The sequence below is a fragment of the Artemia sp. Qi Xiang Cuo genome, chromosome 9 (genome assembly GCF_049724085.1).
Source record: "Artemia sp. Qi Xiang Cuo chromosome 9, ASM4972408v1, whole genome shotgun sequence".
Taxonomy (NCBI): Eukaryota; Metazoa; Arthropoda; class Branchiopoda; order Anostraca; family Artemiidae; genus Artemia; species Artemia sp. Qi Xiang Cuo.
In genome coordinates, this window is record NC_142802.1 from 23,101,537 (window position 1) to 23,118,075 (window position 16,539).

Consider the following 16,539-nt stretch of genomic DNA (forward strand, 5'->3'; position numbering starts at 1 on the left):
GTCCATCGCTCCTCCTCAATAATTGTTGATGCGCAGTTATTCGCTACTATACATAATTTTATCAAGCGCCAAAATGAATAAAATTAGTCTAATTGAGCTTTAGAACATATTTCCATATTAACCATTTATTTTGTATTGACTTATTTGAAAGACTTATTTTTATATGGACTCCATTAAGTTGAACATAGACCACCTAACAAAATAACGCGCTGGATATATTTACGCCGTCGTGACGCGCGAATCAATAAGTGTTTTATTTTTTTTTACAACTGCAACATATCTCAGGCATTATAAGAACCTTACTCCTTTTTCAAGGGATTTCTGGAGCTATTTAAACAGTCGTTGAGAAAGAACATGAGATCTGACACCAGTAAGAAAGTTCTTTTAACAACTCTTTTTTTTAATTGAGAAATAGCCATAGGCTCTTCTCTATTGGTTAGAACATTTTAGGATAATAATATCTTGTTTCGTTTTTTTTTTTTTTTTTTTTTTTTTGATGTTGCTCGATATCGTCAGAGGTTACAACTTCCTTTCTTGATTTCTTGATTCCCTAGATTCTTTTTTACCATTTCATTGAATAATAAGACAAGATTATCTCCAGTTCCACATGTTTTTCTGTATCGTCCCCAAACGAACAAGACTTCAAGTTATTAACATTTTTAATTTCTAAACTTTTTGAGCACACACCTTAGGATGCCAGAATAAAACAGAAATCGCCAAATTCATAAAAGTATTTGGACATATAAAATATTTGGAATATCTTGTATATCATGTAATGTTCCGCATTGCTGTATGTTTTGTGACAGCTAAATATGTGAAGAATAAAACATGAGCTTGTCAGATAATTATCAAAAGAAATAGACGTAAATTTTGGACAAGAATTTATCTTGATGGTAAATATACTGAAATTACTTAAAACATATAAATTTATTGGGCATAAAACTTCAGTTATGACAAGGATCGTGGAGCTGTCAGCAATACATTCCTTCTGTAAGAATTTTCTACAGAATAACATTTATTACCAGAGGCGGCTATTTTTTTTATAAATAGATCTAGATTTTGATAAATAATTTTTTTATGAAAAAAGCCTCTCCCTCCGCCTAGATTCTAAAAAATAATATTTCTTGCATCTTTAGAAAAAAAATTCCAACAAATCCTCGCCCCCCTCCTCATAACAAGTGCCCGCAAATGGGGGAGGTGGGTGCGTCACAAAGAACAATGTTGCCTCTATGCGTTTTTATCTTCTCATCACTTCGCATAGAAGGGTTAGACGTAGAAACTTTGAAGAGGGATCATTCAATTGGAATTGAAAGTTTTCCTGAATCGGCATCCCTGCTTATTACAGAGTATTTACAACTCGGAACTTCAAGACGGGTCTTTATATACAGTCTATATAGTCTATCAATAGTCTATTAGATAGTCTGCCAATGTTCTTTCATCAACGTCCTCCAATCTCGTAATATTAAAAAGTCTATATGTAAACCAGGTTTTGTAACCATGTAAACCATGGTTACATGGTTACATGGTTACATGTAAATATGTAAACCATGTAAACCAGTACACCTTTTTATTGTTGTGATTAATAAACTCCTACATTATTTTCCGCATACGTAAGCGTACTCGCAAGCATACGCAAGAAACTTATTTTTCACTAACTCTGATAAATTTTCTTATGTCTTCCAATAATATTCTATTATTGATATTCCTTATTGAAACACATGCATGAAAATGATTGTACAAATGCCATTTTTTAATTTGAAATCATTGAAAATAGTCCTTGGAAACAGGCAAAAACACTGAAACCCGAGTAATTTTATTGAACAGATTGATACGACTTCTGAGCTGGACAAACCATGGGTACTAAAAGCTTTCAATAATACTGACGCTGTTCAAGAGTAAGTGAAGAACTAGTCAATGAGAACTTACAGGTCCTGGTGGTCCTGGCGGTCCTTGTGGTCCCGGTTGCCCAGGTAGTCCGTCTTTGCCGGGGTCTCCTGAAAATATAACGAGAAGGATACAAATTTCGGAAGAGATTAAATACCAGCATTAAAACGTTATTGAGCATATGCATATATGCTGTAAGTATATATGCAATTATTGCAAGTAAATGTTTGCAGAGTCAAACAACTTGTGTTAAATACAAGCCACACAATTAGCCAAGATTAACCAATCATAGTTTCAGAGTCCTTGTAGATTTAGGAAAGAGTCAAAGCGTCTCACGTGCATTATTATTCTCCTTTTGTTTTTATTTTTATCGCCAATTTCATCATATAGAACGATGGTCGTAGAAACTTGAGACTGGGTCATTGCAAATCCTAGTGCCAACTTAAGGGGCCAAAGTGATCAGAGGGCAACCAGCGCAGAAACATGAAACTTTTCTCAATCTGTATTATTGGAGGCACAAAGCGGCACCAAGAACGTCCAACAATGCCGACCGTCCCAGAGCCATCCTTTTCACATAAAGGTAATCACACTTTATTGTACTTGAACCAGAATCACGCTAAGGTTTCCAGTGTGTATAATTGGGTTACTAAAGTAGATTAGTAGCCCCCTTAACATCCCAAAAATCCCCCACCAGATTACCAAGTTCTTAGCAGAAACGAAGTTGTTTCATTTGAGCTAGAATCATTCAAGAATATTCAAGCCATATATTCAGAGGACTAAAGCACTTCAATAATCCTCCAACAACAGCCTCTCCAATGCTAATCTTTTGCAAACATAACAACATTTTGAAACAGAATCATACAATAGTTTTTCAACCTATATGAATGGAAGCAAATACGTCACAATAATTAGCCGCCTCTCTCAACACAAAATTCGAAGTCCCACAATCCCTCTCCCGTTTCTTCTCCTACACTACCTGAGAGTTCAAACTCCATCCCCGAGCCGTTTTCGAGATTTTGAGGATATGGAATTTGAATAGCCTGGATGCACGAAGTGTCTTGATTTAGCTCTATCCATTTCCCCAAGTCATAATTCATCATCCTCTTGCCCTCCTCAGCTTCCTGAAAGTTCCAACTTTATACCCCAAGCCGTTACGGAGGTAGTGAAGAAGCATCATTTTGAAAACTTGACAACACATGCTGTCTTTCCATATCCCTTGCCACTAGACTGTACATAGATCATAAGTCCCATAGAAACTTATAGTGAAAAACGTCTTTGTAAATCATAATTAAATACTATTTAGCCTTTTACAGAGTCACTTTTTTGCATGGAAAGCAATGATACGTCTCACTTTTTTTTATTATTTTTTCCCCAGGGATGATCGTACCGATCCAGTGTCCGTAGAATGTCGGGAGATGGTTCATTTGAAAGGAAATCACAATAACTAGCAGGATTTTACAGTAACAAAAATGTACAATATTAAAAGACAATGCGGCTTGTGACAAAAACCTCATATTTATACACAAGATGATCTGATACCCGTATCTTTTGAAAAATCTCTTCTCTAGGGTAGGATGTCACATTCAAGTGACTCCGTTACCTCATTCTCTAAGATGTCGTCATAAATCAAGACACTACATGCATCCAGGTTATCAAAGGGGAGCTGCAATATCTCAGGAGTAACCGAAGGTATTAAGTTGAAACTTTCAGGACATTTTGAGGGATATGTTGAACTAAAGCAAAAGACCCTCTGTACGTCCAAAGCATGGTTGCAGCGGCAGATCCAACCTAACATTTAAAACCCACAGTGAAAGAAAAAACTGTCAAGTAAGGAAGAATCACCATTTCAAGTCGATTCTGTAATGGTAAATGTTATGTCGACTAATCTTAATAGTAGAAGTTTATTGAAAAAAAATACGGTATTTCGAAAATAGCCTGAAATTCTTCAGAAACTGGTCTCAGGTCGAAGAGAAGACTCTATAAATGGAATTACCATAGCCCAAAACTCCATATGCGAGTTCTCGAGCTATTGTAAAAAGGCGGTACCTGCAATATCTCACGAACAGCTTAGGGTACTGAGTTGAAATTTTCAAGGCATGTTGAACTAAATCAAAAGACACTATGATTATCCAAGTAGTCAAAAGGGCATATCTAAAAGACAATATGTGCATACAGATTTTCAAAAGGACATAGTTTTAATATTTCAGGAACAGGTACGGAAATTAGTCTGAAACTTTCAGATGGATGTTGAGGGAAGTGTTGAACTGGATCAAAAGACACCATGTGCATCCAAGTTCTCAAATGAACATATTCATAATATCACAGGAACAGCTGAAGGGTATTATAATGCAAAAAAAAATTCGGAAGGACAAGGGGGATATTGAACTAAATAAAAACACTATGTGCACCAAGGTTCTGAAAAGGGCATATTAGCAATACTTCAAGAATGGCTGAGGGTATTAAATTGAACCTTTAGTGGATCTTGAGGGATATTTTTAATTCAAAAGATACTATGCATATCAAGGTTGTTAAGACGTGAAATCCGCCATATCTAAGGAACGACCAAGGGCATTAGCTAGGAACTTTCAGAGAATGTTGAGGGGGAGGGGGTGTCGAGCTAAATGAATAGAGACAATGTGCATTTAGGTTGGAAAATGGGTATACTATGCAAGATCTAGCGAACGGCCAAGGGTATTCAGATGAAACTTTCAGGGAATCTTAAGGGGGTGTGGAACTAAATCAAAAAGATAGTATGTCCATCCATATTGTCAAAACGGCATATCTGAAATATCTAGGAATGGCTTAAAGAATAAATTTGGAACTTTAAGGGCACGTTGAATCAAATCAAAAGTCACCATATGCATCTAAGTTACTGCCAAACAGAGGTATCGGCAACATCTCAGGAACGGCTAATGGTATTGAGTTGAAACTTTCAGTGAGCATTAAAAGGATATAGAACTAAATTAAAAGACACAAGTGTATCCAGATTGTCAAAAGGGCGTATCTGTAATAGCTGACAAATGACTAAGAGTATTAAGTCAAAGTTTTCAGGGAATGTTGAAAGGAATACTGAAACAAATAAAAAGATCTTAGGCGTATATGTCAAAATGACATTTCTGCAAGATCTCAAGAACAGCTAACGGTACTAAGTCGAAATTTCATTGACTGTTTAACAAATTAAAAAGACTATATTTGCATCCAGGTTGTCTAAAGGACGTATTAGACCATGTCTCAGGAGCGGCTGAAAGTATTAAGTTGAAACTATCAGGGAATGGTGAAGGGGATGTTTCACTAAATCAGAAGACGCTAAGTGCACCCAAGCTGTCAAAAGGGCTTATTTGCAATAGCTTGGAGACGGCTGACGGTATTTACTTGAGAATTTGAGGAGATGTTCAACTAAATCAAAGGACGCTTTGTGCTTCCATATTTTCTAAAGGGCGCATCTGCAATATCTCAGAAATTGCTAGGGGTATTATGTTGAAACTTTCAGTCAAAATTGAAGGGGATGTTAAAGTCACTCAAAACACTCCAAGTGAATCCAGGTTGTCAAAAGGGCCTAACTGAAACGTTTCAGGAACGGCTAAAAGTACTAAGTTGATACTTTAGAGGGAATGTATACCTAAACGAAAAGACACTAGTGGATCCATGTTGTCTAAAGGGCGTATCTGCAATACCTCAGAAACGGCTAAGGGTACTAACCTGAAACTTTTGAGAAATGTCTGATAGAATATTGAATTAAATCAAAAGACGGTAAGTGGTTTCAGGCAGTTAAAGCGGTGCATATATAATACCTCAGGAACGGCTAGGAGTATTAAGTTGAAAACTTCAGGGATGCTATAGGAGATGTGGATCTGAATCCAAAGGTATTATGTGCATCCTGGTTGTCAATACTGCCTGTCTGCAAAATTCTATAAGTAGCTATGGTAGTGATTTAAAATTTCAGGAAATGTTTAAGGGGACGTTGAACTAAATAAAAAGACACAAAGTCCATCCCAGTTGTCAAAAGGGCGTCTCTCAGGTAGGACTAAGTGTACAAATTAACAGCCAAGGGACCCAGCAGAAACTTTAACGGAATATTGGACCAAGGGATCATGTATATTTTGAATTTTGACGCGGGAGTGCCAAGGGGACCGCTTAAAGAACATTTTTTATGTTTATCTGCCTTTTCAATCGAAAATAAGTCTGTTTTTTTTTAACAAATGCATCACAAAAAAACATAATATAGAAATCTCCATATAATACTAACAAAACAAAACTGAATATAATACTAACAATATCAAAATAGATAACATTGATTCCTGGTGGCAAATTTTTAATTTATTATTTAAACAAAAAACGAAAAGCTAAAAATGCATTTATTCAAACAACCAAGCAGTTAAAACAATACGCAATTTACTAAGATTCTTATATTAAAATCGTCCATTAATACTTGTAAAAGGAAAGGAAACTGTCGAAATTCTAGATATACGGAGACACAATGACAATTATTCGAAATTTCGAACACCCATCTACACAAACTTCCTATGATCCTCAAACGTTTTATATATGTCTACCATTTATACGATTATCCCTGCGTATAAAATTTCACTCATTTGATAAAAATACCAGTTCAATCAAAATTTCTTCTCTTGTACTTTTTTTTCTTTCCGTCGAAATGTGATGCATTCGTAAAAACAGACGTGCTTTCACTCATTCATTAGTAAATTTCAACTTTTGTAACTTGTCAACCCCCAAATTCTTGATTGATATCGATAACTAAGCCCCCTGGAGAGGTCTTTTGACCTTTGACAAATTCACCGACAAGACAGCCTGAAAATCTAGTAATAGACAACCACATCCCCTTAAAGTCATCTCTGCAATAAAAGTCTCAGTCAACTACTGAAGCAAGATAGGATGAGGCAAGAAGGATGCACTCAAGTGCATCCTTCAGAGGCGAGGTGGATCATGCTCCGGAATCTTCCGAAAAGCTGCCTGTGAATCAATTATAACCCTTTCAGGATATATCTCAAACCAAAATATTTCAAATTTAATCTTCATGAACCTTAAATAATAATTGTTTTTTCTTTATTATGCTCCTTGATTTGTAGGGCTCACAGAATAGAAAATGCTTTTAAGGATTCTTATCCATTTCAATATCGATTCGCCCATTTGATAAGATGGCACTCATACCTTTAGATCCCGGAAGAGCATCTTTTCCAGGAGGGCCTTGGTCACCTTGATCTCCCTTTTCTCCTTTGATTCCTTTCATACCTATTTCTCCAGGTGGACCACCAATACCCTAAAATAAAACATTTACTATCATTATTTTAGGTGCAGCGTTTACATCATACGTCTTCTGTGTCTTCCCCTATGCATTAGCGCAAAATAAAAAAGGAGGAAAATCGGAATGGGAACACTTAATATTCCCAAATACATAAATAGTAACATTGACTATTTCGATCCGTACGGTTGATTCACAGTTCATATAATTATCCAGTATGCTTATCGGAGATCATTTCTGGTCTTCGTTCTCGGTGCGAACAAAAAGCTCCTCCCACTTCTTCGTGCAGTTATTAATATCGGGTTTCCACTTGTTTCCGATTGTTTCGCGTAAAGTGCATTATTCGTAATAGCGGGTTTCCACTTGTTTCCGATTTTTTCTCGTCTGACTTGTCTACCCGTGAAAAGATCTGATGCCGCTTATGTTTCTACGTTCTCTGGAGCACTCGCACCCCGGTCCGGGTTTTTATAATGGGTGAGATAGGGAATGATCATATTGGATAATTATATGAACTGTGGGTTGATTAGAGCTTGCTATAAGCTCAAGTCATCGGTAGGTAACAATCATTCTAATCCATTTTTAGTTATTTATTCATCAGATTTGAGACAAGAAGAAATTTTTAAAGGTAAATTGTTTGGCAATAATTGCTATGATTTCATCCAGGCTACATTATTCATCAGATATAAGATAAGGATACCTGTGGAAATTTTCCGAGAAAAGGCAAAGACACAAAATGTCTTTTGACAGTTCTCGGCCGATTTTTGGGCCTCTTTCTTTTCAAGGCTTTACGAAAGTTTCTTGTACGAATGGCTAAAAGTACAAAACCAAATCTGAGATTGAATCTCGACGTTTGAATAGCCTAGAGGAAAACTATAACTCACTTGCCTATTCCTTTAATCAATCGTGTCCCTTTTGCCATTCTCTTCTCCTTTACGCATCTTTTATATTTTTTTGAAGAATTTTATTTAAGCGGTTTTTAATTCCTATTTAATTTAACTGTTTGATGAGTTTTCTAATTTGACTTGTTCCATTTTTTTCTCTAGATTTTTTTTCCTTTTCCATCCTTATTTCAAGGATTTAACTGTTATTATCTAGCAAGATCTTACAGCTCTCTTCCTTAAAAATAAGCAATAAAATAACCTGACATGAGATACCTGCCTCACTCTGGCAGGTACACTCATTTAGAAAAATACTTTTTCAGGTACATACACAAGGTTAATGCCGACTCCTCCGAACCATAAGATTCTTAATATTCTTGACTGATTTTACATATTTTTCCTATATGTAAAATCAGGGGATTTTTTAAAGTCCTCTTTTACCTCAAAAGATGTCCCCAATAAAAACTGTGAACAAGCCCACACGGAATTAACTATAGTTCAGCCCATTTCTTTTTCTTTTTGCTGCGGGCTAAAGTACAAATTATGACATATTATATTGCATTTTCAAACAAATTCTAAAAATGCCCTCATATAGTATCAAAAGATGTAATAGAGATAAAAGTAATTCACTTTTGGAGCTTTCTTTTATAATTTCATGTAAAAACAGTTTAACCCAAGGATTTTTCTTTCGTAGTAGAAAATAAAATGCTCGTATAAAATGTAAAAGTCTTACGAAGACTTTTATCTTTTCTTACGAAGAAATGTAAGGCCCTCTGAACAGACCATGAAGACTGGAAAGTGGAATCACTTAAAGAATAGCGTGGATTTCGAGATTATTTTTAAATTGAGTTTTCAACAGACTCATCAGTAATTGAAGTTTAAACTTGAAGTTTTCATTATCTAAATCGACGCTCCACCGTTTATGTAGGTTTATTACGTAGGCCATCAAGCGGGAAATTAGAGTTAATTTAAATAAATACCCTTAATTGATCTTAAGTTGACCTTAATCTCGTCCATCCTAGCATTTGTAATTAAATCTGATTGTATTTACTTTTACTCATCATATTTTCTAGTTATTAGATTCGTCTTATTAATTTCTGTGATAGACTAATTATTTTTGAAATGAAATTAATTATTTTTAGGGTTAAATATGGACTCAATTTAGAAATAAAATTTATTTATTTGTGTAAGGTCGCTAAAATAAAAGTTTTGACCCTGAATAGAGGTAAAAATTGAATTTTTCACTAGTAGATATAGAAAAAGTAATTTTTTCCTTAATCTTTTAGGGATTACATAACTGTGTAAGTTTCCACTTAACCATTTAAAACACTTAACCATTTTACTTCAACTGTCCTTGGTACTTTAAGGTTACATACAGCTTTATCCTGTTGTTTTCAAATGGATCCTACGTGATGATTGAAATTGAAGGGGGTATTCAAAAAACAATTTTTTGAATTTTTTTTACCTAGCTAGTGAGTGCATCCCCCATCATTGGGGAAGTTTTCACTAGAACTTTTAAAGGTCAAGTCAGATCCCCAAGATCCAAAAATAAGTCTAAATTTCCTTAGTCAAGGGTGGATTCAGCTCGATAGTTAGTTGTCAGTAAGTCTTAAGCACAGTGAAAGACATTCGGCGAAAAATTGTCGCGTGATGTGGGCACTTATCTTTGGGCAATTACATGCAATGATGAGTTCGTAGTAGTAATAGCCATCTGTCATAAATTACAATTAAAACACAAAATGCAATTGGTGATGAATATAATAAACTAGTAGAAGTGAATTGTCAAAAAGTGAAATTATAAATAATTATATTTGCTAACACTTTTAAACATATTCTTTTTCTCATAATGACTCTTTGTTTTTATATCCCGTGCCTTAGAATATCTGATTTTCCAAAATAGCTAGTAATAACAATTTTTCAAGGAAACCAATAACAATACAAGATAAAAATTTCAAATTGCCATGTTTCTAGGTAAAAAAAAAAATTGGATGAACAATACATCGTCGTCTGGTTACTTGAACTATTGATTCGAATGCCAAAAGATAAATTTTTTCACTAGACCATGAAGCTTTTCATGGTTACATAACAATATCTTTTTTTTAAGTAGCATATTTTAGAATGACACCTTGCTGGTCGAAAAAAGCAAAAAAACACATCAGGGAATAGGATTAGAAACAACATAGTTTGTCTGTCTCCGCAGGCATTCTAATTAGAACGGAATGTTAAAAAAAAATTGTTCAAGATACAGAAAAGTTAATGCCTTGAAAAATATTTAGTGATGAAGGACTGGACGACACAAAGATTGATAGTTGCAAAAAAAAAAAAATACAAACTCAAAGGAAAAAAACGAAAGCCCAAAACCTAATTAAATAAAAGTTCAAAAGAAAAATCAACCCCCCATTTAAAATGATTTAAATTAACAGTCTACAAAGAATTGACATATGAGAAAAAAAATCTTAACTAAATAAAGCAAAAGATAAACAATCATCATTGGTGAAAAAAAAAATCTTTACCAACAGGAGAACAATTCAAATGCTTGCAATCCAAATTTTTTCATCAGCAGGCATATATATTTACACGACTGTCCAACGGGGGTGGGGGGGGGTTAGCGTCATTGACATAATTTTAGTTCAGTAATGAACAGGGCATAAAAGAACCGTATTTTTAAGAAGTATAGGGGCACATACAGTCAGAAGGAGGGAAGTTTAATCTCCAGCTATTCTGATTATAGTTGAAATTATTAAATTTACTTTAGCTTTCTTCTGGTTTAATTTTGAACATGATTTCTACTAATTTTCATATAAAAAACATAAAGGGAGATGATGTCTAGATATCCAAGCAAGCTGCAGCTCGTTCATCAATGTTCGTTAAGCGTTTTAAAGTTTGTCTAATTCAACAGTTGGTAATATCAAAATAATTATGAAATAGCGGGATCCAAATTTCCTGCTCAATTCAAAATTGACAGAATTCTCGGCAAAAAGACATGCATATGCGTTTTTTTTATACTACTTCATACACCACTTCAAAAAATCTAACTTAAAAACGGTATAAAATGAGAAACAATTTCAGATAAGTTTAGATGAAAACTAAGAACAACGTGAAATAAGTGTTTAGAATACTGTTTAACTAGATAATTATAAAAATAAACCTATAAATTATATAAGAAACCAGAACAAACTTGAAAAACCGCAATCGGGCAATAAATATAAGATGGCACTGCATTCTACCCCAAAAACAAGTTTTGAATGCATGCGTAAACCAGTGAAGAAAAAGAAAACAAAAGTTCAAAGCCAAATAGTTTTTTTTTGGAATAGAACTAGCTATTTAATTATTTTCCGTACAAAGACTTATTCTAGAAATTTTCAAAAAATTCATACTAAAAAATCATAAAATGGTTAAACCAACCAGAAACTTCTTGAACCTCTTTCTGGTTAAAACGCCCAAAACTATATGAAAAAAAAATGGAGCCAAAATGAAGAGAGCGGCATATTGCTGTTGTCTGTCTCCTATTCCACCCTCCAGTATCTGTTTCCAAGAAGATATGAAGTATTTTGCCAAACATTTTTAAGTTTCTGGGACGAATCAGATTCATACGCTTCTAATTGTCGAACTACTGGCAAAATTTACTCCAACAAAAACATCTCTTTAGTGCTTTTTTATGCCTACTTTCTAGATTTGTTATTAGTCTATCTGTCAGTATAAATAAGTATATATATGTCCCTCATGATGTTCACAGAAGATATATATAACACTCCTATCAGAGTCAATAAAATATCGTTGACTTCGCCACATATGAAACGAAAAATTGTTTTTTTTTTGTTTTTTAAATGAAATCAAGGAGCATTATTAAAACTCAAAAGGCAGAAACCCCTTTTCATGGTGCTGTAAAGTATTTAACATCAATTCGAGAAGCTTTTAAGGGTATCTCATTTCTTAGTTAGTTGGGCATTTATGTGTCAACGATAGCGGTCCAGGAGGGGGCTCTTGGGACTAAAGCTAGTCGTGGGAAAGGGGTCGTTCCCAGGCCTGGAACTTCCGTTCCAGGAAAGTTATATTCTTGGTTCATTTCTAAAGGCAGTCCATCTTTCGCCTTCGTCGTAGCTAGTTGTTCTTGTGCAACCTTATTTTCTCTATGCGTATTTTCACGTTATTTAATACAGACCATGTACCAACGTTTATCGTCTATCTTTGGAATTTACGTAAACCATTACATCTGCCAATATAAAAGGCATACAAATAAAGAACTAAATAGAGGTTTACAGAGTGGTGACAGCAGAGGTTTACAGAGTGGTGGCGATGCGTATAAGGTTGCAATACAATATGAACAGATAGAACAGATAGTGGGGAAAGAAAACACGTCTTCTTTTTCCGATGAATTTCTTTCTGCGCTGACGAGGGTGAAATTGGGACTCAATGATAATGAGAAGGCACTGCAAGATGGTACTGATTCCTCGCAGGGCGGTTTGGCTACCCAGGAAAAGGGAGCTGATTTTGAGGTCCCGTGGGATGGTACTGATGCCTCACGGGATGGTTTTTTTTGTTGCACTTCGAGATGGTACTGATTCCTCGCAGGGCGGTTTGGCTACCCAGGAAAAGGGAGCTGGTTTTAAGGTCCAGTGGGATAAGGTTGATGCCTCACGGGATGGTTTTAATGCGTAGCGCTAATAGTTATGTAGAGATATCAACAGTAGTACTGCCATTTGTCGATCCACAAGTTAGTAGAGAAAAACCAAATAGGTCTAAAACCAAGGCGTTCCACATCAATAGGACCCCGAGGATTCTATTGGTAATAATATCTTGACGTCATTGCAGCATGGTATGATTTTTAAACTTTCTGCAATTTCGTTAATTTGTCGCCGGTATTTTCAGGATTAATTAGCCTTTCCCGGTCATTCCTTTTGCCCTAATTCAAGTTTCTACAACTGAGAGTCTCCGGTTGATTTCTACCTTCACTTAGCCATTCTACGTTTGGTGTTTTTTTACCTGATTTTATACAGTCGACGTGTGATCTACATTTGGCAGTTTCGAACCAAAATTTAACATTGAATTCGATAATCGAAAATTAATTCTCAATTGTGACTACATTTGACACTAGTGATTTAATTGAGACCAACTACAATTGGATTTGGAACGGACTATCTTTCGTAAGTGATTTAACACGACTAAACAACCCAGTAAATTTTATTAGACCCTTGTTGTTAGAAGTGAAGCTATCGCCCAAACTTTTGCTTACGTAATTAAAGAACTGTGTTTAAAACAAATATTTAAATTTTAAAAATAACTACTTTTTCAAATTTCGACATCAATATGTCAGTTTTTATTGCTATTCTCAATCCGGCGGAAACTGGATACAGCAAAAAGGTTGCTTTTGATTTTGTAAAACAGTGGAGGGAAAATGGCATAGTTCCATTTATTTTATTTGACTCCTCTCGATCATAAATTTGTCAAGTTTAAAACGTGGATTACTTGTAACATATGCCCCAGGCAAAATAGTTGGCACAATGGTTGCAGAGTTTGTAGGCGTGGCTCAATTTAAGGATGAAAGGGCATATCTATTCTATAGAAGGATGCAAAATTTAGGAAGATCATGTAGGGTGTCCTTAGAAACTAGGGATGATGGTGTAGTCCTTGGAAGATTTGCTCTTAATTTATTCAAGGAGAGGATCAGACCGTCCTACAAACGGTATTTGTTAGAGACTAGTGCAGAATTTTTGTTTTGTTTAGGTGATGCGTATAAGGTTGCAATACAATATGAACAGATAGAACAGATAGTGGGGAAAGAAAACACGTCTTCTTTTTCCGATGAATTTCTTTCTGCGCTGACGAGGGCGAAATTTGGACTCAATGATAATGAGAAGGCACTGCGAGATGGTACTGATTCCTCGCAGGGCAGTTTGACTACCCAGGAAAAGGGAGCTGGTTTTGAGGTCCCGTGGGATGGTACTGATGACTCACGGGATGGTTTTTTTTTTGTTGCACTACGAGATGGTACTGTGTCCTCTCAGGGCGGTTTGGCTACCGAGTAAAAGGGATCTGGTTCTAATGTCCCGTTGTATGGTTCTGGTTACTCACGTTATGTTTTTTTTTGTTGCACTGCCAGATTTTACAGATGACTCCCAGGGCGGTTTGGATAAACAGGAACAGGAAGCTGGCTGTCAGGTAACGTGGGACGGTGATCATGCCTCATGGGATGTTTTTTTTTGTTGCACTGCGAGATAGTACTGATGCCTCGCAGTGCGGTTTGGCTACCCAGGAAAAGGGAGCTGGTTTTGAGGTCCTGTGTGATGAGAAAAAAAAGGTGGAAAGGGGGCTGGTTTTGAGGTCCAGTGGGATGAGGTTGATGCCTCACGGGATGGTTTTAATGCGTAGCGCTAATAGTTATGTAAAGATATCAACAGTAGTACTGCCATTTGTCGAACCACAAGTTAGTAGAGAAAAACCAAATAGGTCTAAACCGAGGCGTTCCGCAGCAATAAAACCCCGAGGATTTTATGGCTAATAATATCTTAACGTCATTGCAACATGGTATGATTTTTAAAGTTCCTGCAATTTCTTTTATTTGTCGCTGGTATTTTCAGGATTAATTAGCCTTTCCCGGTCATTCCTTTTGCCCTAATTCAAAGTTTATACATAACCCCAACTTTCCTTGTCCTCATCAAATTCAGGGGATTGGGAACAAGTCTATTTTAAAGTATAGAAAGAAAAATGAAGTGTTAAAATATCCAGTTTCCGACTACTGTTGTTAGTGTGGTTCGTTTATACTATGTAAGTTTTTACTTATGGAAGTATTGTGTAGTGTTTGTATTATGTAATTATGTACTAGTTCATGCTGTAGAATGTTAGTAGGTGAGAAGTGAATAATTTGGGAAGGGAATGTTTTGAATTCAATTAAAGTTTGAGGGTTTAATGAGAAGGGGATAAGCCAAATTTGGGAAATTTAACTAAAAACAGGGGGGAGAATCTGTAAAGTATTTAACATCAATTCGAGAAGCTTATAAGGGTCTATCATTTCTTAGTTAGTTGGGTATTTATGTGTCAACGATAGCGGTCCAGGAGGGGGGCTCTTGGGACTAAAGCTAGTCGTGGGAAAGGGGTCGTTCCCAGGCCTGGAACTTCCGTTCCAGGAAAGTTGTATTCTTGGTTCATTTCTAAAGGCAGTCCATCTTTCGCCTTCGTCGTAGCTAGTTGTTCTTGTGCTACCTTATTTTCTCTATGTGTATTCTTACGTTATTTAATAAAGACCATGTACCAACGTTTATCGTCTATCTTTGGAATTTACGTAAACCATTACATCTGCCAATATAAAAGGCATACAAATAAAGAACTAAATAGAGGTTTACAGAGTGGTGACAGCAGAGGTTTACAGTGCTATGCTTAAAGCATTTATGTGTACAGTTGTTCTTGAATAGTCATTCTTAAAAGGCTTGGGAGACAAAGTTAAAATTTAGTGTAAAGAATGGGTGGAAGCTCCCCTTGATGCCAAATAATTTCTGATCATTTTAAGTTTTAATGTCGATATTTACTCTGATTAAAAAAGAACTGCTTTCTATTTAATTCCGTTTGTTTTTAATGTCACACACAGTGTTACCCTAAAAGTGACGAGAGCGACTGCTCCCTCAAACCCGAGTCTTTAAATCTAAATCTAACTTTTGCAAAGCACTGCTTCGAGAGAAGAGCCCATTTACTGTGTCTGCTGTTTGTAATAAAGCATAATTGTCCAAAATGAACTGTCAACATAATTCATTTGAAGAACCTCACAAAGAAAGTTTGAAAACATGGGTCGAAAATTCTTTTTGAGGGCTTAATTGCCCCCCCCCCCACTTCTTCCAATTGGTTATTGGTTATACCCTAATATTTCATTGGTTACACCCTAATAGACAATGTACAAATATGTACTTGTGTATAGCCGTAAGTTTTATTGGGTAAATGGTCCATAATAAGGGTTCGTGTTTATGGATTACATTTATGTTTAAGGATGAATGGTGGAAACAAGCGACATGGATATTAGAATCATAAGCATACTCGTAGTTCGTTCGAGACTAAAGATCATAATGCCTGAGTGATAACTGCAAATCCTTAAGTCGGCCAAGGTATGATGTATTAAATATGAAAAAGCAACACAATGCCATAAAAGGGTTTTGAATAGTTGACAGGCATGCAGTAATAATTAAAGAAAAAGGGAAATGAGCAGTTATTCACAACTTTTTGGAGAATTTCTGAAAAAGATGTCAAATAGGCGAAGAGCTTTCCAATCCATTCTCCCATAAAGAACATTAGATTACAGAGGCAAATTCGTCTCCTCACAACCTGGCATGTGAAGATAAATCACCGGAGCATATGCAAAGAAAAAAAAATCGGATCTGACTGCGTAAAATTTTTCAAAGGAGAATTATTAAATTTCCTTAAATTGATCGGCCGGGTTTATTTTGTCTGTCAGCTACCCCATCGATGACAAATAAAGATAGAGTAAGAGATAAAATAATTTACTATGAATGATTTATGACGTTATTAGTGGCC

General features: G+C 35.6%; 1 protein-coding gene across 6 annotated transcripts in view; it reads right to left on the reverse strand.

Annotated features, from left to right (window-relative positions):
* LOC148948460 (uncharacterized) overlaps window positions 1-16,539 on the reverse strand; it is a 521,750-nt gene that overhangs the window by 87,721 nt on the left and 417,490 nt on the right. For all 6 annotated transcript variants that reach the window (XM_089094386.1, XM_089094385.1, XM_089094390.1 and 3 more), the window contains 2 exons: window positions 7,054-7,162; window positions 1,927-1,994 (listed from right to left, as the gene is read on the reverse strand). In XM_089094386.1, coding sequence (XP_088950512.1) covers window positions 1,927-1,994; window positions 7,054-7,162 — 177 coding nt within the window. The remainder of the gene's footprint in view (window positions 1-1,926; window positions 1,995-7,053; window positions 7,163-16,539) is intronic.